The sequence below is a fragment of the Zootoca vivipara genome, chromosome 12 (genome assembly GCF_965207765.1).
Source record: "Zootoca vivipara chromosome 12, rZooViv2.hap1.1, whole genome shotgun sequence".
NCBI classification, from domain to species: Eukaryota; Metazoa; Chordata; class Lepidosauria; order Squamata; family Lacertidae; genus Zootoca; species Zootoca vivipara.
This window is the reverse complement of record NC_142595.1, coordinates 53,735,873-53,762,509: the sequence shown is the minus strand read 5'-3', so window position 1 is coordinate 53,762,509 and position 26,637 is coordinate 53,735,873. Positions and strand designations below refer to the sequence as shown.

The window sequence follows — 26,637 nt, the reverse complement described above, 5'->3', positions numbered from 1 at the left end:
AAAAGTAAGATTCCATTCTGGTTGCTGTTGCCAATGTTGGGAATTCCATTCCACCTTTTGCTGCAGGTATGTGGGTTGTTACATGTCACGTGTCTGTTTACATTCCAGCACAGATTGCTGGCATGAGCGGAACTTCCGCTCTATTGATTTTGATTTTCAGTCTCTCCGAGAAGACTGCAAGGAGAGAAGCCATGTTTTCTTTGTCCTGGTTTGTGTATAATAAATGTGTAGTTTAGTATTGTATCCATGCCTCAAGCCTCATCTGTTGCGCAGTTTACACTGCTGAGTAATGTGTGCTCAAGTATGCACTGAGCTTGAGTCAGAGGCGCACGTTGGAGGAGCACAAGTCAATGGATCTCCGCAGCGGCAAGGCGAGAGGGGAGACGCTCCAGCTGGGGCCAAGCCAGCTGGCTTTTCATCCCCCGATTCTGACGGCCAATTCCTTCTTTCCCAATAGTCCCAGGCCCCAGATCGAAATCTTGCCCAACTATTGCATTAAAATCACCCAGGAGGATAATTTGATCCTCCTTAGGTGTCTCTGATAGGATGGTATCCAGCTGAGAGTAAAAATGTTCTTTAATGTCTTCATCAGCATCCAGTGTTGGTGCATAAGCACTTAGAATAGTAGCCTGTTGGTTTCTGGTGAGTTTTATTCAAAGTGTGAGGCATATCTATAACTCCACATGATTCTCTCTTCATTGACTGACTGGCTTTCAGTTCCGGGTTCCTGACCTGTACCGTATCTCTTTATGGCTTCTCTATTTGCACTTGGAATATGGCCATCCCCACTGACAGTTTAAGATTGTCCATGCCGCCAAGTAAACCTTCATCCTAACACATCATATATTAAGAACATCCATAACTGAGCAACCATTGGTTTGAGTTCTTTCTTTTTGTATCACATCTGTTTCCAGCTGGACGCTTCTGTTGCAAAAGAAGATTGCTTTCTGGATCTCTGCTTCTCTAATTGTGATTTGGTTGCTAAAATGAAGGGGATTTTGCTGGTTTGGAGCTTCACAAAATCGGGATATGTGTCCCTCTTTGTTCTATGGGAAGCAAAAGACTCTTTTGGATGGAGCTTTGGCACACTTCTGAGACTGTGGCATGTAGTTTGAATCACTGGAATTTCCATTCCTGGCTGGAGTGATGGCTCTTTTCTCCACACACTTGACTCAGCTGGCCAAGGACATCAGGGAGCCTTACTTAACCTTGGTTTGCCATCTATGTCCTGATTTTTAAAACATTATGAATAAATCCATCAGTGCGAACTATCTGAATCACTATCCAGAATAATAGACACTGCTAGTTACAGGTAGGTAGCTGTGTTGGTCTGCAGTAATTGAAACTGGCCAAGCCTAATCCCATCACCAGACGCACCCAGGTGACAGAGCAAAGCCAAGGACCTCATTGTTCTTTTCCTGCGGATACTCGAGAAGTTCTTCCCGGTACTTATCACACATTTACTTTTGCCCTGAACCATTACCCTTATGTTAATATTGTTTACCAGTATGTTAATATTGTATGTACCTCCCCTTTTCTGACGTTTAGCTATGTAATTATGATATATGATAAATCTGAAGAACTATGATAAATCTGAAGAAGTGTGCATGCACACCAAAGCTCATACCTATGACAAACTTAGTTGGTCTCTAAGGTGCTACTGGAAGGATTTTTTTTATTTTGATTTGACTACGTCAGACCAACACAGCTACCTTACCTGTAACTCTGATATAGGAATGATGCTTTGGAAATGTATTCTGGTATTTAGGTGGGAAGTTTTGAAAGTTCTTGCAACCCTGCTCCCGCTGTTCGGTCTTGGCTTGAACCTGCTGCGCAGTAATAAACTTTGCTGTTTTGCTCCGGTTGGTGGCTGGACTCCTTCCTTTATTCCGCAGTGGACCGCGGGCTCTTGCCTAAGGAGCTGGGTGGCTGAGCAGCTTCGCACCCAGAATTTTCTATAACAAAACAAAATAAAATATATTCCTTCCAGTAGCACCTTAGAGACCAACTAGGTTTGTGATTAGTATGAGCTTTCGTGTGCATGCACACTTCACATAGCTGCCAAGTTTTCCCATTTCTCACGAGGAAGCCTATTCAGCATAAGGGAAAATCCCTTAAAAAAAGGGATAACTTGGCAGCTATGACACTTCAACAGGTTTACCACCCCTATCAGCCAATCACCCATTTTTATTTTGTTTCGATCCTGCTCGGTCCTTCTGCTAATCCCATCTCCTTATTAAAGCTGCACCTCCTCTGGTTTTTCTTCCCGGGTAGAGTCTAGAATTCCTCTCTACCATCTCAGTCCGGCTTCCATTCTTCTCTTCTACAGAATTAAACTGCTATGGGGTAGGCAATCTGAGGCTTGGATCAGCAATGGGATTCTGGCTCCCCATCTACGGTAAATAAGGTACTGTATTCATCAACCATAAAAGAAAATCTTCCCCGTCCCAAGGGTTAAATGCAACTGATCCGCCTTCCTAGAGGGGACGGGAAATCTCGAAGGAAGGCACAGGTCCTCCAGAGCGAAGGTCCCTCAAGGAAATCCCCTCTCGGGATCCGCCTGGGCTCCTTTGGGGAGAGAAAGCGCAGAGATGGGGCTGCTCGGCATTCCAAGGGTTAAGAGGAACTGAGCTGGGTTCCTAGAGGGGACAGGAAAGAGCGGGGGGGGGAGGTCCTCCGGAGCCAAAGAGGGGGCTGCTGTCGCCTTTGCAGCTTCTGCCTGGGGTGAGTCTCCTCTTTCCCCCCCCCAGGGCGCAGTGGGGAGATGGGGGTCCCGGGGGAGCACCGGGTGTGTGCTCAGCTCATGCATGGGGGGACCCCCAAGTCCTGCCCCCTTCCTCTCTGCAAAGCCGGGGAGGGGAACCAGGGCATTCCTTGGCATCCCTGGCTTTGGGGAGGGAAGGAAATCCCCTTCAGACCCAAGAATCGTGGGAAAGAAAGAGTTGTGTGTAAAATAGAAGAAAGAAAAGAAGGAGAGCCGCGTGACCCATGCAATCCATGGAGAGAGACTGTTGGAAGAGGGGAGGGGGCAGAGAAGAGAAAGCGCTTCTTCCTGCGGTGCAGAGTCAAGCCTATGGAACTCCCTGCCCCAGGAGGCAAGGCTGGGACCAGTGCAGGGAGGAGGAGAGGCTCTGCTTGGCTTCAGGCGGGAGGGCTGAGGGCTGAGCTCTTGTCTCCCCAGCGATGCTTCTGAATCCCAGTTGCTGGGAAAGAAGCACAGGGGGAGAGAGGGGCTCTTGAGCCCCAGCCCTACTGGGGGGAATGCCCATTGAGACCCCTGGGTGGCCCCTGTGAGAATCATAGGATCATGGAATCATAGAGTTGGAAGGGAGCCCCGAGGGTCATCTAGTCCAGTGTTTCTCAACCTTTTTGGGGCCACGGCACACTTGTTCCGTGAAAAAAATCACGAGGCACACCACCATTAAAAAAGTTAAAAAATTTAACTCTGTGCCACCCTATATTATAATTATGACTGTAAGAAACACTTGCCAAATATTGCTTTCCTGCTGGTCATTGCTGTGTATTGGCGGCCGCCAGGCTCGTTTGCACTGAGCTTTGGGAAAGAGGAGGAGAAATATTGCTTTCCGGCGGGTTAGTTCAGTATATTGGCGGCCGCCAGGCACGTGACAATGCAAATCGCCCTTCTCGTCGCCGCACGTCGCGGCACACCAGCCAGCGTCTCGCGGCACACTAGTTGAGAAACGCTGATCTAGTCCAACCCCCTGCAGTGCAAGAATCTCTTCTTCCATGAAGGTTTTAAGTGGAGTTTGGATGTCCACCTCTCAAGGATGTGTGAGTTGAGATTCCTACATTGTAGGGAGTTGGGTTACATGACCCCCAGTGCCCCTTCCAGCTCTATAGTTCTAGGGTTCTGTGAAACAAGCTTGTGGTGTGGGGCAGGCATCCAAGAAGGGAAGGGGGCAGGCAGGCCTCTCTGGGGAGGAAACCCCCCAAGAGAGGAACCGCCACCAGGCTGCCCTCTCTTTGGCCACCCAAAGTCCTTGAGTGTGGCGAAACCACCAAGGGGGCACCAAGGGGGCCTTTCTTCAGATATTGGGGGGCCAAAAGGAACAGCTCCTGTGAGTACCTTGAACTGGGCCCAGAAGTGAATGGACCAGCATTGCAGCTGTTTCAAAACAGGACTTGAGTTGTTTGGGGGGTTCAGGGAGGAGGAATAGACTCTGGAGTTCCTTGGAGAAAATGGGGGGAAGGAAATGAAATTAATAAAGAGATGGAGCCCAGCCCATAATCTGACGGCTGCTTTTTACAGCTGTTTCTGAGTTGTCTTCAAGGGCAGCTGCGCATGGAGGGCATTGCAATGATCCCATTGGATCCAGAGCATGGAATCCCATGGCCTCGTCCTCTCCTCCCAAAGAGATTGTGGCTGGAAAACTCGCCAGAGCTGGAAATGGGCAATGTTAGTTACTGAGGCACCTGAGAACCTCTAAGCAGGTGGGGTGGTGGTGGGGTTGTGCTAGGCAACGTTATTGTTATTTTAATTATTATAATTAGCAATTACCCATCCTGTTATTTACATGCACTTCACCCTAAGTTCCCAGGACAGATTTCAGCATTAAAACACTATAGTAAAAACAGTTTAGGCCCCGTCCACATGAACTTTGGCCTCACCCACTTGACCCACAAGAGGTTGCCAGATAAGTCACTTTCATTGTAGGAGGACTAGAATATTTCTTCTTCCTTCTTCCTCTTTTCTTAAAGAAAGCTCAGAGTCTGGGCTGTGGTGCAGTCCAGTCCCGGTTCCTTCCAAGACTCATCTCCGCTTACTCAGGGAACCACCTTCTTCTCCTTCCCTGTATCAGTTTTATAACAGAACAATGTCTTTGTTTGTAGAATTTGCCAGCACCTCTCGTTTGGACGGACAGAACTTGGAAGAGGACTAAGGGGTTCCTTCTGATCTTTTGGTGACATTCTGAGAGTGAAGATGGATAAGCAGGAGCCCTGGAGCAGCCCTGGAGCAGGAAGAGGCCATGCCATGGAAATTGCGAGCAGTGGGGGATTCTGGGAAAACTCTGTGCAGAAGATCCTGGGTGAGGAGGACACCCTTCACTCAGAGGCGCAGAGGCGGCAGTTCAGCTGGTTCTGCTACCTGCAAGTCAAAGGACCCCGTGAAGTTTGCAGCCAACTCCACCACTTTTGCCACCAGTGGCTGAAGCCAGAAAGGCACACCAAAGCTGAGATGCTGGACCTGGTGATTTTGGAGCAGTTCCTGGCTGTCCTTCCCCCGGAGATGGAGAGCTGGGTGAGGGAATGCGGAGCGGAGACCAGTTCCCAGGCGGTGGCCCTGGCTGAAGGGTTCCTCCTGAGTCAGGCAGAGGAGAGGAAGCAGGTGAGAGAGACTTTATTCTGGAAACTCCCAAGGGGCTCAAAACAGGAGGGAGAACATCCCATAATGCTCTCCTAATAACCCATACTATTTGGAAAGCATCCAAGGAATGAGGTCAAATATCCCTAAAGATTCTGCCTCTGCCATTCCTTTTCTAATAGTTCTCCTCTTTATTTGTTTTGAATCCTTGTTTTTATTTCAGGTAAAGGATCTTTTTGCAGAAACTGGTCCTGATTCCTCTGAGGCACAGAAGACTTCGTTGGACACCAGAGAGAGGCCGCTGGGTAAGGAGGAAGGAGTTCTTTCTCAGTCTGGCCACATCCTGTTATTCTCAAAATAATCTGTGAGTTCTTTCAGTATTTTGGGGGAGACACTTGAGGCCAAGAGCCCAACGGAGAGGAGATGTATTTAAACAAAACTAAAATATAAAATGAGGACAAACTCCCAAATGCACCTCTGAGAGAAGCATCTTGCTCTCCTGTCTCCCCACTTCCCTTTGTCTCTCGCAGGTGAAAGAAGGATGCTGGCAAGACCTCCTCATCCATCTCTTCATCATCCTGGTGGAGGGGAAGCAGCGGCTGAGGAACCGGATCAGGTAGGGGGAAGGAGCCTTGGGGGGAGAGAGGCTGAGGGTGGGGGAGACAGGGCGTTTCTGGGGGCAAATGAATCTCTCTTTTGCTCTTTTTTCTTCTGTGAAATCTGGAAAACTGGCATGGTTGCACAGACAGAATGATTTGAAGAAATCAAAGTGCAATTCCATCCATTTTCACTAAGATTCATACCCATGATTAAAAAACAGTATGAAAGAATCCCAAAACATTAAATTACGCATCCACAGTCAAAATGTGCAGCAAACAAATCTGATTAATACAACACAGGCAGAAAGAGCAATGCGCAGTAAATAAGCTTTATGTTGTGTAAGATAAGGACCTTTTTTCTTTTAGGGTCCAGTTTGTTTTGAAGATGTCACTGTTTGTTTCACGGCTGAGGAGTGGGCGTTGCTGGATCCTGCCCAGAGAGCTCTGCATCAGGAAGTCATGGAGGAGACTAGTAGGATCATGAACTCTCCCGGTAAGGTTCCCTGTTTGATCCTAGTACTTGTTTTGAAATTCAATCAATATTCAATCAATATTTTTCCTGAGTTCACACACACCAGACATTATTAACACATGCAAATATAGGGATGCTCAGTGCAGGATTCTCAGCTCCCCAGTGTCTCCACCCACCCCATGGCAATGGGATTTAAAGGCAGGTTGGAGACAGAGATTTATAGGTTGAGATCATTGTCTTTCGCCTTTTTGTTAAACGAAACAGGATGTTAAAAGGGAGATATTAAAAGCACAACTTCAGGCAATACCAATGAGACGGAAACATGGAAGGTGCCTAAAGAATCATAGAATCATAGAGTTGGAAGAGGCCACAAAGGCCATCCAGTCCAACCCCCTGCCAAGCAGGAAACACCATCAAAGCATTCCTGACAGATGGCTGCCAAGCCTCTGCTTTGATGGTGTTTCCTGCTTGTCAGGGGGTTGGACTGGATGGCCATTGTGGTCTCTTCCAACTCTATTATTCTATGATTCTATGTCCAACGATTGGCAAGGTGAGAAAGAGGCAGGAAGATCTTGAAGGAATTAGGGAAATTGATGGAATCACTGCCCCCTCTCCTATTGCCGGGCTGGACTGAGGAGGAATGGTGGGGGCCGCCCCCTTCTCCTGACCCATCCTCAGGGCAGGAGGGCAGTATAGATTTAGAACCGTGGTTTGCAGAAGGTCATAGTTCAGAGGCTGCAGAGGGGAAAACCTGGAAAATATTGGAAGAGGAACAGCAGGAAGATGAAACACCAGAGGAGGGACAGCTGACAGACTCAGTCTTTGGAGAGCATTCTTCTCCCAGGACCAGGCGAGCATTGAGGGTAGGAGAACAAGCCTTGGTTTGCAAGCATTGAGTATTATATCTCTAATGTCTTTATCTCTTGTAGTATGTCTTTATTTCCCACTTTTGTAAAGAATTCTTTCTCTTTCCTTATTAACTTGTTAGATATATCCAGTTTCTTCCCTTCCCTTACTTTCCTATGATATGCACTTTGCTGAGTAAAATAGCCTCTTAAAACTGCCTTGCTTGTGTCCCAAACACCTTGGTTGCAATTAAGTTCAACATAATCTTTAATATTTATGTCTTAGTCTCTATCTTCTGTGTGTTAATTTTTCTCCTTGGAATATAACTAGCTTTGAATTGTGATCTGAGAGTGATCTAATGCTCCTTTTTTATTGCTATTGCTATATTGAATTTAGAAAAGACATAACACAAAATCAAAACCATCCATAACAAATAAATATCAAATACTTGTCCATATCTATTACAAAGTATCACGGTCTTCTTGACCTCCTGCCAGGTTTAATGCTCCTTTTCAACACAAGACCTCTGTGTTGCCCTTTTTTCCACAGCTCAGTTTCCTTTCATCCTTACAGGTGATATTTATGTGCCAATTATCCTTCAAGTTGGGACCTAGGTGGCGCTGTGGGTTAAACCACTGAGCCTAGGGCTTGCTGATCAGAAGGTCGGCGGTTCGAAACCCTGTGACGGGGTGAGCTCCCGTTGCTTGGTCCCAGCTCCTGCCAACCTAGCAGTTCGAAAGCACGTCAAAATGCAAGTAGATAAATAGGAACCGCTACAGTGGGAAGGTAAACGGCGTTTCCATGTGCTGCTCTGGTTTGCCAGAAGCGGCTTTGTCATGCTGGCCACATGACCTGGAAGCTATACGCCGGCTTCCTCGGCCAATAATGCGAGATGAGCGCGCAACCCCGGAGTCGGTCACGACTGGACCTAATGGTCAGGGGTCCCTTTACCTTTTTTATCCTTCAAGTTAGATTACATTCCTAATCCTCTCTGTCTTTATTTCCTTTCCCTGTTATTTTATAAAAAGTGGAGGGTGGGGGGTTGGCTCTATATTTCCAGCATAATCCATTCAAACACTAGAGCTTCCCCCCTTTCCCCTTCCTTATTTCCTTCCTTCCTTCCTTCCTTCCTTCCTTCCTTCCTTCCTTCCTTCCTTCCTTCCTTCCTTCCTTCCTATCACACGGAATCTCTGTTGTTTTTTGTTAATCTTAATGTTACTCCAACTTATTCCATCCTCACTCATACATATTTTTTAAACTTGCATTCCGGAGAGGGTTGCCGTGCCGAATCATAAAAGTAAAGAAAGAATCTCAAAAATTATCTGCATCTCCCTGCGATGTCGAAGGAGTCATCCATTCCTGGCGCAAACAGGAAACGGAAGCCAAACACAGTTAAAAATCAATAGGATTGTTTACTGGGATGAATGTACCATCTCCCATCTTCAGTCACAGAAAAGGCATGGAGAATCTGTCACCTTCTTGACCATTAGACATCTCTGATCTGGGATCTAGCAGAATGGGGGGTAACATTGGAAGATTTCCCAGTATCGAAGGGACACTTCCATGGAAGTTGGAGCAACCTTGTGCAGAACTCTCCTTCATTGGAGGAGTTCAAGCAGAGCTTGGATGAGTCTTCTGCCTCTGCAGAAGAAGGCATTGGAGTTTTGCAAGCAGAGGTTGGTGTTAGGTTAGAGCCGATAAGTGATGATGCTCAGCTGTCAGACTTGGCAGATAGCCCGGAACTGGAAGGGAGGCTTGTTTTGACAAGGGCTGAGGATCTGGCTGGGAGGGGTGAGCAAATGGCAGAAACACATCAGACCTCAGAAGAGAGTTTATCCGAGCCTGTTACTAGGTCTTTAAGGTTACGGGGACGCAGGAGGGGAGGGTTACAGGATAAGAGGAAATTGCAGTCACAGAGATGTAGGCAGAGGGCGGTGTTTGAGCGTAGGGTTAAAAGGAGATGGAATCATGCCAGAGAGCTAGATGAGTCATCATCTGATTAACTAGTAGCCTCGAGCAGGAAGCGGCAGACTTACGTGTGGTTGTTTGTCTTTGTCTTCTTTCTTGGAATAAATTGTCACTCTTTACTACAGAGTGTGTACGTGTCATTGCTGTTGCTTACAGCTGGGTGTGTAAGTTGAGATTCCTGCATTTCAGGGGAAGGGGCTATATCGCCCTGGGGGTTCCCTTGCAACTCTCTCCTTCTTGGAAAGCATTTCCTGCTCAGAGAGGAAGGGAAGGGTGCGCTACTTGTGTTTGTCTTCCCAAGGGTTAAAAGGAACTGAGCTGCATTCCTAGATAGGACAGGAAATAAAAGCTAAGGCAGGCAGGTCCTCCAGATCAAAAGCCCCTTCCTCCCCAGTCCCTTCCTGCAAGAGGAGGGGGCTGTGGTCTCCTTGGCAAATGGTGCTTTGGTGCAGTCCAGAGCCAGATTCATCCACACTTGCTCATTTTTCTTTTTGCTCCTGTCCATTTTTGGTGGACCAAAGAGACAGCTAACTTTCGAGACGGAGAGGATTCCATGTCAGGAACAGGCAGGCTGCCGGCATAGAGAAACAGCAAGCAGTGTATCTGAAGAAGTGTGCATGCACACGAAAGCTCATACCAATGACAAACTTAGTTGGTCTCTAAGGTGTTACTGGAAGTAATTTTTTTGTTTTGTTTTGAGCAAGCAGTGTAGTTCTTAGAAGAAGATAGATTGTCCACAGCTAATTACACTCGGAGCCACACTCTTTCATGACTATCCATCCTGGTTATGTTGACATGTCTGAACTTGAGCCCCTCCCCCAGCAGGAAACACGGAATCTGCTGCCCTTCCTCTTGTCCCTGACCCTTGCCATTTGTTAAGACCTCCCCTTCCTCTGAGGAAGAATTCCCCCTCCCCTGAGCAGTGATGAACGGTCGCTCCTCAGAGAGTGGGCTTTCTTCCAGCCTGCTCTCACTGCTTTGATAAGGCACATTCCTTTCTGGCAAGGGGTTTTTAGCGCACTGTTTTTGGCTGCCTCCCTCTTTCACTTCTGCTTGACTGCCCCCCTCCCAATTCAGCCTGCTCCTCTTGGTTGTAGTCAGTCAACTCCAGGACATTCGATGATCAGGAAAACAAAATCCATCCCATAAAAGAGCCAGACTTTTTGAATCTCAGGTTGCCATAAAGATGTCTGTGGATGCCAGTCAAGAAGGCAGTGAAACTTTTATTAAGATTTCCCATCTAACTCCCTTCACTTCTTCCTCTCTCACAAGCGCTAATGAGCATTGTTCAATAATTGGAGGCTTCATATTTTCCTGATGCTCTAATCCATCTCTCTCTTTCAGGTGGTGATGAATTGGAAATGAAGAACGAAGGAAACCATAAAAAAGTCCACACAGGGCAGAAGCCGTATCAGTCCTTGGAATGTGAGGATAACGTCACTAACAGCTCCGATTCCATGTCTCATCAAAATCCCATTGGGAATAAACCATACCAGTGCTTAGAATGTGGGAAGAGCTTCAGTCGGAAGGATGGTTTCACTTCCCATCAAATAATTCATACAGGAGAGAAACCCTATCAGTGCTTAGAATGTGGAAAGAGCTTCAAACATAGCCGCTACCTCAGTTACCATCAAAGAATTCATATGGGTCAGAAACCATATCAATGCTTGGACTGTGGAAAGAGCTTCAGTTGGAATAAAAGTCTTACTTCCCATCAAAGAATTCATACAGGGGAGAAACCCTATCAGTGCCTTGAATGTGGCAAGAGCTTCAGTCAGGGCTCCTCTCTCAGTTCCCATCAAGTAATTCATACAGGGGAGAAACCCTATCAGTGCCTTGAATGTGGCAAGAGCTTCAATCACAGGGCAAGCCTCACTTTCCATCAAGCAATTCATACAGGGGAGAAACCCTATCAGTGTCTTGAATGTGGCAAGAGCTTTAGTCACAGGACAAGTCTCACTTCCCATCAAAGAACTCATACAGGGGAAAAACCATATCAGTGCTTGGAATGTGGAAAGAGCTTCAGTAGAAAGGCTAATCTTAACTCCCACGAAATAATTCATGCAGCGCAGAAACTATATCAGTCCTTAGAATGCACGATGGGCATTACTGCAAGAAAAGCGCTCCTGTGATATCAGAGAATTCACAATGGGGGGAAAACCATTTCAATGCCAAGAGTACGGAAAGAGCATCACCTTGAAGCAAACACTCACTTCCCATCAAAGAATTCATATGATGGAGAAACCCGGATAGTGCTTGGATTGTGGAAAAAGCTTCACCTGAAATGAAAGTTTCACTTCCCATCAAATAACTTCCAATGGGGAATATAATAGAATTATAAGATTATAGTGTTGGAAGGGACACAGGGGGTCATCTAATCCAACCCCCTGGCAGTGTTGTGAAGTGTCCTCAAGGTCGTTCAGTGATTTTCATGGCTAAGAAGGGATTTAATGTTTGATGGATTTTGGTTTTTTAGTGTTTTGTTGGAAGCCGCCCAGAGTGGCTGGGGGAACCCATACATATACATATACATATACATATACATATACATATACATAAAAAATAATAAATCGAACATTAAAAACTTCCCTAAATAGGGCTGCCTTCAGATTTTTTCTAAAAGTTGTATAGTTCTTTATCTCCTTGACATCTGATGGGAGGGTGTTCCACAGGGCGGGTACCACTACCGAAAAGGCCCTCTGCCTGGTTCCCTGTAACTTGACTTCTCGCAGCGAGGGAACTTCCAGAAAGCCTTCGGAGCTGGACCTCAGTGTCCAGACTGGACGATGGCGTGGAGATGCTCCATCAGGCCTACTAGGCCGAGGCCATTTAGGGCTTTAAAGGTCAGCACCAACACTTTGAATTGTGCTCGGAAATGTACCAGGAGCCAATGTAGGTCATCCAGGACGAGTGTTATATGGTCTCGGTGGCCCTCCCAGTCACCCGTCTAACTGCTGCATTCTGGATTAGTTGTCGTTTCCAGTTCAACTTCTAAGGTAGCCCCATGTAGAGCGCATTGCAGTAGGGCAAGCGAGAGATAACCTGAGCATGCACCACTCTGGTGAGAGAGTCTGTGGGCAGGCAGGGTCTCAGCCTGTGTACCAGATGGAGCTGGTAGACAGCTGCCCTGGACACAGAATTGACCTGCACCTCCATGGACAGCTGTGAGTCCAAAATGACTCCTAGGCTGTGCACCCACCCCACTGAGGACCAGGGAGCCCCCCACACCCACGCCCTTTGCCCCTCCAAAACAGTACTTCTGTCTTGTCAGGATTCAGCCTCAATCCGTTAGCTGCCATCCCTCCTCCAACCGCCTCCAGGCACTCACACAGGACCGCCTTCACTGGTTCCAATTTAAAAGAGAGGTAGAGCTGGGTATCATCCGCATACTGATGGACACCCAGCCCAACCCGCCGGATGATCTCTCCCAGCTGCACCCCACAAGTGAGAGCTAGGGGTCTGAACACTCACCCCCAATACGACTTTCTGGACACGGCCCTGGAGGAAGGAGTGGAATGGTTGTGATTTATGACGCTCTGGGGTCGCCCCCTCCGTCTCCCTGACCTTTTCGAGGGTCCTCCCGGTAAGCACAACTCTGGAATGGCATAAAACAGCTTGATTTATGCACACTAATCTTCCGTCATTGCACAGCAAGAAGAATGAACCATCCGTAGATCTAAACTACATATTTATTTACACTATATTACAGACAGAGAATCATGACGCTCTCTCTCATCCATCTCCGAGAGAGAATAGGCAAAAGTGAAAGTACATTGTAACAATACCACAGCGGAAGAGAGAGAAGACGCTCTTCCTTTCACACATTCTGCAGCATCGGTGGAGTGAAATTGCTAACAGGAACCACTGTATGACATTGCCCCCAGCCCCCAACTCCTCTAGATGGTCCAGACGGATGTCATGGTCACTGGTGTCAAAGGCCGCTGAGAGATCCAGCAGAACTAGGAAACAGCTTTCCCCTCAGTCTCTGCACCCCCCCCCCCCCGGAGATCTTCCACCAGCGTCATCCAGGTCTTACCCTCTAGCCAATGTACTATACCAGGGGTCCCCAAACTAAGGCCCGGGGGCCGGATGCGGCCCAATCGCCTTCTAAATCCGGCCCGTGGACGGTCCAGGAATCAGCATGTTTTTACATGAGTAGAATGTGTCTTTTTATTTAATTTGTATCTCTGGATTTATGACGCTCTGGGGTCAAGTGCAAGCTGGATTTCGAAAGGGCAGAGGAACCAGAGACCAAATAGCAAACATGCGCTGGATTATGGAGAAAGCTAGAGAGTTCCAGAAAAATGTCTACTTCTGCTTCATTGACTATGCAAAAGCCTTTGACTGTGTCGACCACAGCAAACTATGGCAAGTTCTTAAAGAAATGGGAGTGCCTGATCACCTCATCTGTCTCCTGAGAAATCTCTATGTGGGACAAGAAGCTACAGTTAGAACTGGATATGGAACAACTGAGTGGTTCAAAATTGGGAAAGGAGTACGACAAGGTTGTATATTGTCTCCCTGCTTATTTAACTTATATGCAGAATTCATCATGCGAAAGGCTGTACTAGATGAATCCCAATCCGGAATTAAGATTGCCGGAAGAAATATCAACAACCTCAGATATGCAGATGACACAACCTTGATGGCAGAAAGCGAGGAGGAATTAAAGAACCTTTTAATGAGGGTGAAAGAGGAGAGCGCAAAATATGGTCTGAAGCTCAACATCAAAAAACCCAAGATCATGGCCACTGGTCCCATCACCTCCTGGCAAATAGAAGGGGAAGAAATGGAGGCAGTGAGAGATTTTACCTTCTTGGGCTCCTTGATCACTGCAGATGGTGACAGCAGTCACGAAATTAAAAGATGCCTGCTTCTTGGGAGAAAAGCAATGACAAACCTAGACAGCATCTTAAAAAGCAGAGACATCACCTTGCCTACAAAGGTCTGTATAGTTAAAGCTATGGTTTTCTCAGTAGTGATGTATGGAAGTGAGAGCTGGACCATAAGAAGGCTGATCGCTGAAGAATTGATGCTTTTGAATTATGGTGCTGGAGGAGACTCTTGAGAGTCCCATGGACTGCAAGAAGATCAAACCTATCCATTCTTAAGGAAATCAGCCCTGAGTGCTCCCTGGAAGGACAGATCGTGAAGCTGAGGCTCCAATACTTTGGCCACCTCATGAGAAGAGAAGAATCCTTGGAAAAGACCCTGATGTTGGGAAAGATTGAGGGCACTAGGAGAAGGGGATGACAGAGGACAAGATGGTTGGACAGTGTTCTCGAAGCTACGAACATGAGTCTGACCAAACTGTGGGAGGCAGTGCAAGACAGGAGTGCCTGGCGTGCTCTGGTCCATGGGGTCATGAAGAGTCGGACACGACTAAACAACAACAACAAAGATACCCAGCTCCTTCAACTGTTCCTCATAAGGCTTGGTTTCCAGACAACCTTGATCATCTTGGCTGCCCTCTTCACTCCTTCCAGCTGGTCAACATCCTTCTTAAATTGTTTTGCCCAGAATTGGACCCACTATTCCAGGTGTGGCCTGATCAGGGCAGAACAGATTGGGACTCTTACTTCCCTTGATCTGGATGCTAGACTTCTGTGGACGCTGCCTAGAATAGCATTCACTTTCCCCCCAGCTCCATCACACTGTGACCTCATGTTGAGCTTGTGGTCCACCAAGACCCCTAGATCTTTTTCACATGCACTGCTAGCAAGCCAAGTGCCCCCATCCTATATTTGAGCATCTGGTTCTTCCTGCCTAAGTGCAGAACCTGATAATGGTCCCAATGGAAATTCATTTTGTTAGCTTGCCCCCAGTTCTCCAATCTGTAATGGTAATCTTTAATCCTGATTCTGTCTTCTGTGCCATTACTTGCCCCTCCCACTTTGGTGTCATCTGAAAATTGTCATAGGTATGAGCTTTCGTGTGGATGCACACTTTTTCAGATACCTGAAGAAAGCTCATACCTATGACGAACTTAGTTGGTCTCTAAGGTGCTACTGGAAGGATTGTTTTATTATTATTTGACTACGTCAGACCAACACAGCTACCTACCTGTATCTGAAAATTGGATGAGGATCCCCTCAATTCCTCCATCCAAGACGTTTATGGAGAAATTGAGCAACAACAGGCCCAGGACAGAGCCCTGCAGCCCCCCAGTGGTCACAAATCTATGGTGCAACCTCATGTGGGGTACAGTCGCCTCTCCTCAAGAAGGAGGAAATTTGTGGAGTTGGAAAAGGTTCAGAAAAGGGCGGCCCAAATAACCAAGGGGGAGGCCGACCTTCCTATGAAGAAAGGTTGCAGAGTTGGGGGCTCTTTAGAGATAGCCAAGTGAGAGGCATCTTGATGGAAATTTCTAACATGAGTTTTTCTCCCCCTCTGTTAACACGGGAACTCAAGGGCACCCATTGAAAGTGAATGTTGGAAGATTCAGGACAGAAACTTTATGCAGTTCAGTTCAACTGTGGAACTCCCTCCCGCAGGAGGCAGGGATGGACACCAGAGAGGGGGGAGCAGGTTAAAAGAGACGGAGCTGGGTTCCCAGAGAGGAGAGGAAATAAAGGCGGTGGGGGGGGGAGCGAGAGGAACTCCCGATCCAAAGCCCCTCCCTCTCCTTGCCTGCCTACAAAAGGAGGAGGGAGGGGGCCTTTGTCTCGCTCTTTTGCACGTGCTGCATCCCTGCGCCTCCGGGAATCCGGTGAGTCTCTGCTCATTGGGGAGAAGGGGGGGTCCCTGGGATGCAGGGGGGTGCAGGGGGGACCCCCAAGTCAAGGAGCAGAGTCTCCTGCCCCCCTCCTCTCTGCAAAGCCCGGGGGGGCGAGGTCACTCTGCAACTCCGTTTGGGAAAGGAGGGGTCTTTGGGGAGGGAAGAAAAAGGTCTGAAAATACCCCTCCCCCCCAAGCTTGAGGAATCATTCCCATTTACTGATAGAGTTATAGGGAGACGGAAATATTTGGACATAAAGCATACTGAAGAAATAAAAAGGAAAGCCTGACTGTTAGAAGAGGGGAGGGGAAAGAGACAATAAAGCGCTTCTTCTTGCGGTGCAGAGTCAAGCCTATGGAACTCCCTGCCCCAGGATGCAGGGCTGGGACCAGTGCAGGGAGGAGGAGGGGCTCTGCTTGGCTTCAGGCGGGAGGGCTGAGCTCTTGTCTCCCCAGCGATGCTTCTGAATCCCAGGGAAAGAGAGGGGCTCTTGCGCCTCAGTCCTGCTGATGTTCTGGTGTTTGGGGTGCCCAGTGTGAGCCCCTTGAACTGGGCCAGGAAATGAACTGGCCACCAAAGCAGCTGTTTTAAGAACGGAATTAGATGTGTTCTCAAGGTTGTGGGGATTCAGTGATGAGGGGGGTCCTTGGATGCCCCCTTGGAGAAAAGGAGGGGAGAGAAATGCCACGAATAAAGAGAGGGAACCCAGCCCCTCTGCATTTTGGAGGAGTCCGCCTAGAGGGCACTGCCATAGCCTCATGGGATCCAGAGCGTGGGGGACCCTGGCCTTGTCCTCTCTGTCAGAGCTGGAAAGGGATCCTGCTAGTCACTGAGGTCATCTGAGCCCCTCAGCGCACTATACTAATTGCTCATCCTTTTTTTGAATGTTTCCAGGGAATGATATCGGATACCCCTAAAGATTTTGCCTCTCCTTTTCCTTCTCTAACCCTTCTCTTCATTCTTTATTTTGAATCCTTGTTGCTCTTTCAGGGAAAGGATCTGTTTCCAGAAATGGGTCCTGATTCCTCTGAGGCAGAGAGGACTTCACTGGACACCAGAGAGAGGCCGCTGGGTAAGGAGGAAGGAGCTTTTCCTCTGTGTGGTCACATTCTGGCGATTCTCAAACTACTCTGTCGGTTCTTTCAGTGTTTTGAGGAAGACACTTGGGGCCCAAAGCCCAAAGGAGAGGAGATGTATTTTAGCATAACTAAAATATGAAATGAAGACAAACTCCTAAATGCACCTCTGAGAGAAGAAGCATCTTGCTCTCCTGTCTCCCCACTTCCCTTTGTCTCTCACAGGTGAAAGAAGGATGTCGGCAAGACCTCCTCATCCATCTCTTCATCCTGGTGGAGGGGAAGCAGCGGCTGAGGAACCGGATCAGGTAGGAGGAAGGAGCCTTGGGGGGGGGGAGGCTGAGGGTGGGGGAGACAAGGCATTTCTCTCCCCTCCTCATTGCTTCTGTCAAAGCTGCCCTTAACAAAAGCTCAAAATGCCATTAATGAAGGTTTATGCACTGAGGATAATGAGTAGACACTTCACCTTAACTCTGAATGTCACTAGCATTATTCATTATAAATAGTCTTTAGGACATCTGGAGAGTCTTTCCATCCCAGAACAACACACAGGGAGAGGAGAGAGTGGTTCTTCCATTTGGCAAACTGGATGCACAGAGAGAATGATCTGAATAAAACAAGGTGGAGTTCCACCCATTTTCACTAAGATTCATACCATCATTAAAATACACTATGAAAGAACTCCATTAAAGCATTATAATAAGCATCAATAATCAAAATGTGCAGCAGACCAATCCGATTAAAACAATCCAGGCAGGAAGCAAAACAGCACCGTGCAGGAAATAATCTTTTTGCTCCCTAAGAGAAGGATATTTTTCTTTCAGGCTTCAGTTTCTTTTGAAGATGTTGTGGTTCGTTTCATGGCTGAGGAGTGGGCGTTGCTGGATCCTGCCCAGAGAGCTCTGCATCAGGAAGTCATGGAGGAGACTTGTAGGACCATGATCTCTCTTGGTAAAGTTCCCTGTTGGGTCATCATATCTCTTTTGGAGTTCAATAGATATTTCTCTGGGACAAACCTCCCATATTTTGATGGATCCCAACGTTGCCCCCTAGAGCACCTGGGATTCTCACACACACACATACCCCACAGCTCACCTTGCATGGAGGGCTAGGGATTGTTTTGTCTGTGAATATTGTTCCTCCACTTCTGCCTTTATGCACAAGGATCAGGATGTGGACAGGCTTTCTGAATGTTTGGGGAAGTCGCTTCTGCCAGATTTTTGTTTCTGTCCATTTTTGGGTAGAGCAAAGGGACTTGAACATTTTCCACTTGTAATACAATAAAAGTCAAACTATTTGCAGTTCAAAGAAAAAGGAAACAAGTTCTTTTTACGCCATTACCTCCAGTCTTTCTCCAAACTGATTTCCAATAGATAAGCTTTTTTTGTCTGTGTATTAATTTCCAGATCAGTCTTTGCCACCTCCAATCCTCCATAAATCTCTTCTAGCTTCAGAAAAATCTTTCTTTCTTTCTTTCTTTCTTTCTTTCTTTCTTTCTTTCTTTCTTTCATACAGTTGTAAAGCTGTGGGCTTTTCTCCATCTACTGCTGTCTCAGGTTTTATTCCAACAGATTCTGTCCATTCTCTCATCCGCAGTCTCTCTCAAACCTCTCCAGCCATTCTGCACATTTCATATCTTGCCTGCTGGTTATAGCATATCAAATATCAAAAGGCATTCCGTATTATTTTTGTTATGATTTACTAACTACGATGTATTAGTTCTCCTCCTTTGATCGTCTCTGCACTTACAAAAAGTGACCATCGGTTATCAGTCCGTTCCGCATAGGAAAAACAGTGAAAGGAGATTTACGAATAGTGTAGCTTTGAAGATAAATGCAGAGTCTCAGAACTATATATTGATTTATTCTTTTGAAATCACCAGCAGTTAGTTTTGAGCTTTTTGATCTGTTTTCCAGACCCATTCAGAATTCTGTCATTACCCAGCAGTTTAATGCTCCCCTTCACGTTGGTAGACAAACTCCCAAAGGCACCTCTGAGAGAAGCATCTTGCTCTCCTGTCTCCCCACTTCCCTTTGCCTCTCGCAGGTGAAAGAAGGATGCCGGCAAGACCTCCTCATCCATCTCTTCATCCTGGTGGAGGGGAAGCAGCGGCTGAGGAACCGGATCAGGTAGGTAGGGGGAAGGAGCCTTGGGGGGAGAGAGGCTGAGGGGTGGGGGAGACAAGGCATTTCTCTCCCCTCCTCATTGTTCTGCCAAAGCTGCCCTTAACAAAAGCTCAAAATGCCATTAATGAAGGTTTATGCACTGAGGATAATGAATAACTCCTTCACCTTAACTCTGAATGTCATTAGTATTATTCATTATAAATTGTTTTTAGGACATCTGGAGAGCCTTTCCACCCAGAAAAACACACGGGGAGAGGAGAGAGGGGTTCTTCCATTTGGCAAACTGGAACGCTTGCACAGACAAATTCATCTGAATAAAACAAGGTGGAGTTCCACCCATTTTCACTAAGATTTATATCATCATTAAAATACACTATGAAAGAATTCCATTATAGCATTATTGTTTAGTTGTTTAGTCGTGACCCCATGGACCAGAGCATGCCAGGCACTCCTGTCTACCACTGCCTCCCGCAGTTTGGTCAGACTCATGTTCATAGCTTTGAGAACACTGTCCAGCCATCTCGCCCTCTGTCGTCCCCTTCTCCTTGTGCCCTCCATCTTTCCCAACATCAGAGTCTTTTCCTCCATCTTTCCCAACATCAGAGTCTTTTCCAAGGATTCTTCTCTTCTCATGAGGTGGCCAAAGTATTGGAGCCTCAGCTTCACGATCTGTCCTTCCAGTGAGCACTCAGGGCTGATTTCCTTCAGAATTGATAGGTTTGATCTTCTTGCAGTCCATGGGACTCTCAAGAGTCTCCTCCAGCACCATAATTCAAAAGCATCAATTATTCGGCGATCAGCCTTCTTTATGGTCCAGCTCTCACTTCCATACATCACTACTGGGAAAACCATAGCTTTAACTATACGGACCTTTGTAGGCAAGGTGATGTCTCTGCTTTTTAAGATGTTGTCTAGGTTTGTCATTGCTTTTCTCCCAAGAAGCAGGCAGCTTTTAATTTCATGACTGCTGTCACCATCTGCAGTGATCATGGAGCCCAAGAAAGTAAAATCTCTCACTGCCTCCATTTCTTCCCCTTCTATTTGCCAGGAGGTGATGGGACCAGTGGCCATGATCTTGGGTTTTTTATGTTGAGCTTCATACCATATTTTGCGCTCTCCTCTTTCACCCTCATTAAAAGGTTCTTTAATTCTTCCTCACTTTCTGCCATCAAGGTTGTGTCATCTGCATATCTGAGGTTGTTGATATTTCTTCCGGCAATCTTAATTCCGGCTTGGGATTCATCTAGTCCAGCCTTTCGCATGATGAATTCTGCATATAAGTTAAATAAGCAGGGAGACAATATACAACCTTGTCGTACTCCTTTCCCAATTTTGAACCAATCAGTTGTTCCATATCCAGTTCTAACTGTAGCTTCTTGTCCCACATAGAGATTTCTCAGGAGACAGATGAGGTGATCAGGCACTCCCATTTCTTTAAGAACTTGCCATAGTTTGCTGTGGTCGACACAGTCAAAGGCTTTTGCATAGTCTATGAAGCAGAAGTAGACGTTTTTCTGGAACTCTCTAGCTTTCTCCATAATCCAGCGCATGTTTGCTATTTGGTCTCTGGTTCCTCTGCCCCTTCGAAATCCAGCTTGCACTTCTGGGAGTTCTCGGTCCACATACTGCATTATAATCTAAGCATTATAATAAGCATCAATAATCAAAATGTGCAGCAGACCAATCCGATTTAAACAATCCAGGCAGGAAGCAAAAGAGCTCCGTGCAGGAAATAATCTTTTTGCTGCTTAAGAGAAGGATATTTTTCTTTCAGGGTTCAGTTTCTTTTGAAGATGTCGCTGTTTGTTTCACGGCTGAGGAGTGGGCGTTGCTGGATCCTGCCCAGAGAGCTCTGCATCAGGAAGTCATGGAGGAAACTTGTAGGACCATGATCTCTCTTGGTAAAGTTCCCTGTTGGGTCATAATAATCTGTTTTTTAAAAAATAATAATTTTTTTTAATTGAAGAATAAGAAAAAGAATTTTTGAACAATACAAATTACCAATAACATAACCAATCACAATCCCCCTTTCCCCTCCCCTCCCTCTCTCTCCCACCCTCTAAGGACTTCCCTCAGCTCCCCTCTCTGATATGTTTGTACGTATTGTTTTCTGCATGTTATAAAATTGTACATATCATTACCTTATCTATCATATGTTCTACTAATAAATTGTGGATGTTTATTCAAAACCTGCCAAGGAGTCCAAATCCTTTTGTTGTCTTTTAAAATAATTTGTAAAAAGTTCCCATGCTTATTTGAAGTAATGGTTGTCCTCACATAGTTTGCCAACACATAACTCATCAGTTTTTCTTGCCATTGTTCTTTCGTTGGGATTTACTCATTCTTCCATCTTTGTGCTAACAAGACTCTTGCCGCTGTTGTAGCATACATAAATAAGTTCTTTCTTTTCCTTGGCAGTTCTTGTCCTAGAATCCCTAACAAAAATGCTTCTGGTTTTTTTTTTTTACAAATATCATTTTAAACATCTTTTTCAATTCATTACATATCATCTCCCATATTCTTTTGACTTCACTACATTCCCACCACATATGATATTAAGTACCTTCTTTTTCTTTACATTTCCAACATACAGGTGAAACTTGGAAAATTAAAATATCGTCAAAAAGTGCATTTATTTCAGTAATGCAACTTAAAAGGTGAAACCAATATATGAGATAGATGCATGACATATCTGTTTTATTGCTGTGGAATTTCCAAAAGAAAGCATTGGTAAAAATTAGAAGAAGAAGAAGAAGAAGAAGAAGAAGAAGAAGAAGAAGAAGAAGATGATGAAGAAGAAAATAGTAAGTTGCATTACTGAAATAAATGCACTTTTTGACGATATTTTAATTTTCCAAGTTTCACCTGTATGTTTGACCCGATTTTATACATTTTTGCCATTTTTACTGGTTTAATATACCATCTGTACATCATTTTCTTGTAGTTTTCCTTCAAAGCAGAACAATCTGTAAATTTCTAATCTACCTTCCACAATTTTTCCCAATCCTCAAATTGTATGTTGTGTCCTATATCTTGCGCCCATTTGATCATAACCAATTTAACCTCCTCATATTTCTTTCCCATTCTAGCAGAATACTATATGCTTTCTTCAGTAGCTTCATGTCTTTTTTGATAACCTCCTTTTGGAATCTAGAGGTTGTATAGCTAAACCCTTTTTTTACTATTACTGTAATCTGTTTTGTAATTCTGTGACAAACCTCCAATATTTTGATGGATCACAACGTTGTGACTTCTCATCTAACTCCCTTCAGATCTTCCTTTATCACAAATATTTGTTAGCATTATTCAAAAACTGGGAACTCCATTTCTTTCTTAGCTCTGATCTGTTCCTCTCTTTGTTGCAGGTGGTGGTGAATTAGAAATTAAGAACAAGGGACAACATGATAAAATCCACACAGTGGAGAAGCCATATCAAGATTTGGAGTGTGGAGAGAACTTCAGTCAGAGCTCCCTTGCCACTTCCCATCAAAGAAATCCTATTGGGAAGAAACTCTATCCGTGTTTGGAATGTGGAAAGAGCTTCAGTCACAGCTCACAACTCAAAGACCATAAAAAATTTCATACTGGGGGGAAGCCATATCAGTGTTTGGAATGTGGAAAGTTCTTTGCTACAACCATATACCTCCGTCGACATCAGAGGATTCACAGTGGTGAGAAACCATTTCAGTGCTTGGAATGTGGGAAGTCTTTTACTATAAGCAGAAACTTCCGTCGACATCAGAAAATTCACAGTGGGGAGAAACCATTTCAGTGCTTGGAATGTGGAAAGAGCTTCTATCGCAACTCACATCTCAAAGCCCATCAAAGAATTCATACCAGGGAGAAATCACATCAGTGCTTGGAATGTGAGAAGTTCTTTACTACAAGAATGGACTTCCACAGACATAAGAGAATTCACAGTGAGGGGAAAACTTATCAGTGCTTGGACTGTGGGAAGAGTTTCAGTCGGAAGATTAGTCTTACTTTCCATCTAAGAATTCATACAGGGGAGAAACCATATCAATGCTTGGAGTGTGGAAAGAGCTTCTCCAGGAAGGACCATCTCACTTCCCATCAAAGATATCATACAGGGGAGAAACCATATCAATGCTTGGAGTGTGGAAAGAGCTTCTCCAGGAAGGACCATCTCACTTCCCATCAAAGATATCATACAGGGGAGAAACCATACCAGTGCTTGGAATGTGAGAAGTTCTTTACTACAGGAACAGACTTACATCGACATAAGAGAATTCACAGTGGGGAGAAACCATATCAATGCTTGGAATGTGGGAAGAGCTTCAGTGACATCTCACATCTCAAAGCCCATCAAAGAATTCATGCGGGGGAGAGGCCCTATCAATGTCTGGAGTGTGGAAAGAGCTTCAGTGGGAGGAATAATCTTACTTCCCATCAAAGAATTCATACCGGTGAGAAGCCCTATCATTGTCTGGAGTGTGGAAAGAGCTTCACTCGAAATAATAGTCTTACTTCCCATCAAAGAATTCATACAGGGGAGAAACCATATCAGTGCTTGGAATGTACAAAGTGCTTCCCTTCAGGGAAAAAGTTATGGGCACATAAGAGAATTCACACTGCGGAGAAACCATTTCAATGCCAAGAGTGCGGAAAGAGCTTCACCTGGAAGGTTACTTTCACTTCCCATCAAAGAATCCATACAGGGGAGAAACCATTTCAGTGCTTGGAATGTGGGAAGGGCTTCAGTCGGAAGATTAGTCTTATTTCCCATCAAACAATTCATGCAGGGGAGAAGCCATATCAGTGCTTGGAATGCACAAAGTGCTTTGCTTCAACAAAGAAGTTATGGCAACATAAGAAAATTCACCTTGGGGAGAAACCATTTCAATGCCAAGAGTGCGGAAAGAGATTCACCTTCAAGCAAAATCTCACTTCCCATCAAAGGATTCACACAGGGGAGAAACCATTTCAGTGCTTGGAATGTGGTAGGAGCTTCAGTGAAAAGCGAAGACTCACTTCCCATCAAAGAATTCATACAGGGGAGAAACCGTATCAGTGCTTGGAATGTGGAAAGAGCTTTCATAAGAGGGGCCATCTCACTTCCCATCAAAGAATTCATACAAGTGAGGAAGTATATCAGTGCTTGGAATGTGGGATGTGCCTTACTACAAGAAGAGACTTCCTTCGGCATCAGAAGATTCACAGCGGGGAGAAACCATATCAGTGTGTGGAATGTGGAAAGAGCTTTTCTAGGAAGGACGGTCTCACTTTCCATCGAAGAATTCATACAGGGGAGAAACCATATCAGTGTGTGGAATGTGGAAAGAGCTTCAGTCGGAAGAATAGTCTCACTACCCATCAGAGAATTCACACAAGTAGAAACCATTTCAATGCCAAGAGTGCGGAAAGAGAGTCACCTTGAAACAAACTCTCACTTCCCACCAAAGAATTCCAATGACTGAGAAACCTGAACAGTGCTTGGAATGTGGAAAGTGCTTCAACTGGAAGGAAATATTACTGCCCATTAAAAACTTACAGCGGGGGAAATCCTGGAATTATAGAATAGTAGCTTTGGGAGGAATATTTAGGGTCATCTAGTCTAAGCCAACTGCAATGGATCTTCTTGATGTTTAGTCAGAATCTCTTTGTTATGTTCTTGTGGAGTTACATGGTTCTTCACCTCCTTTTCAATCATAAGAATAACTGTGAGGTAGGTTAGGCTCCCCAAGATCACCCACTGAGCTTCATAGCCAAGTAGGGATTTGAACCCAGATCTCCCAGGGTGTAGTCGAATACTCTAGGCCAGGCACGTCCAACAGGTAGATTGTGATCTACCGGTAGATCACTGGATGTCTGTGGTAGATCACTGCTAGATCACTGGCACCCTAAAAAAAAGCTCACCCAAAATTTTCCTCCTCCCTAAAAAAAGCTGAACAACTATGACCTGAAGCCCTAAACAAAAATGGGCCTTCCGCCCTCCTAAAAGAAGCTCAACAAGTTTGACCTAAACCCCAAAAAACAGGGCTTCCCTTCCTTTAAAAAAACTCAACAGCTTTACCTGAACCCCCCAAAAGGGGGTAGATCACTCCCAGTTTTTAACTCTGTGAGTAGATCACAGTCTCTTGGGAGTTGGTCACCCCTGCTCTAGGCAATATATTACACTGGCTCTCCCATGAGACTCTTAGAAATTGTTCATGCATGTTTGTCTGCTTAAATTTGGGTGCTTTATTCTGGTGTTTGTATTTAAAGCTGTATGCTCCTCTGGCAAAGTAATAAATGTAATAATAGTAAGTCAACTTCTATATTATAATAGATTTAAGGTAATGTTAGCTGGGGGGAGGGGGAGTTTTAAATTCTGGGGGTGAGTGATGATTGGCTATGAGTTTGGAAGGGTGTTTAAGTAAGTACAGCATCAACATAACTATCAGGCCTTTGGCTAATTAAACTTTATCCTTTTAAGTTTCTTTGTGGGAGGGAAATATTGGTGTGTTTCATTTTAGTTTTTATTATGCAATTGGTGTTTCTATTTTGAATGTTAATGCTGGGGACTGCCCTGATATCTTCTAATGAAGGCCGTATATGAATTTAATAAATGAAAAATAAGGTAATCATAAATCATAAAGGAAAATTTAAAAATACTCTGGGGTGGCAGCTGGAATGAAGGGGCTCTTTGGTGGAAGACCCAGTCAAGACCCAGCTCACAGCTCTGCCTCTTGAATACTCTGGGAAGGATCCCCATAGCTCAGGGCCTGAGGGTACCTGCTTGGCATGCAGAAGGGCCCCATCTCTGCCCTGGCAGCATCTCCGAGAAGGTCTGAGACCATCCCCTGCCCAAAGAGACCTCCTGCCAGAGAGTCTGGCCCAAACTGGGGGGGGGGGGCTCCCCAAGGTTGCTGGGCTGCAGCTCCCATCATCCTTCGCCATTGGCCAAGTGAGCTGGGGCTGGTGGGAGTTGTAGTCCAGCCACACCTGGAGGTTTGCCAAGGGTGGTGCAGACAGCGTGGAGCGGCTTGGGTCAGGGGAAGGGCCACTGTAGCTCAGGAGCAGGACACCTGTTTGGCATGCAGAAGGGCCCAGGCTCCATCCCCCCGGCAGCATCTCTGGGTCAAGTGGGAACAATCCCTGTCTTGAACCCTGGAGGGTCAAGGCTGCCAGTCAGGGCAGGGAACCTGGAGCAGCTGGAGGGACCCCCCCCAGGGTCTGTCCTGGCAGGAGGCAACAGCTTCTTCCTGCCCCCCATCCGAGGGAGCAGGGGCCATTCACCCTGCTGGAGGTGGGCATGCAGAGGGGCCCTCTGTCCCCTGGGGACCAGGGCCAGATCAAAGCCAGTGGAGGCCCCATGGCCGTCGAAATCTCTGGGTCGCCTCACATATGATCTCTGAATCCCTTTTTGATTTTACCAACCAGCAATTGCAACAAACCCAATCAATGGGGCCCCTCAAAGACGCAGGTCCAGAGTCTGGTCCCAGCTGTGCCTCTTTGGCCCTCCTGTTTGCCGAGTCAAACTTATTGATGGCAAGCCTGCAATGAATA

At 45.9% G+C, this 26,637-nt stretch overlaps 1 protein-coding gene across 1 annotated transcript; it reads left to right on the top strand.

Annotated features, from left to right (window-relative positions):
* The first annotated feature begins 2,490 nt into the window (after positions 1-2,490).
* LOC118095782 (uncharacterized) lies at positions 2,491-25,395 on the top strand. Its single transcript, XM_088654887.1, is given in 15 exon segments — positions 2,491-2,724; positions 4,852-5,347; positions 5,547-5,628; positions 5,854-5,939; positions 6,289-6,415; positions 10,553-11,336; positions 12,782-12,791; positions 14,461-14,748; positions 16,917-16,998; positions 17,228-17,310; positions 17,827-17,953; positions 19,049-19,131; positions 20,903-21,029; positions 22,494-24,479; positions 24,482-25,395. Coding segments are annotated over 14 exon segments (4,491 nt in total). The 5' UTR covers positions 2,491-2,724; positions 4,852-4,942; the 3' UTR covers positions 24,703-25,395.
* Positions 25,396-26,637: the final 1,242 nt, after the last annotated feature.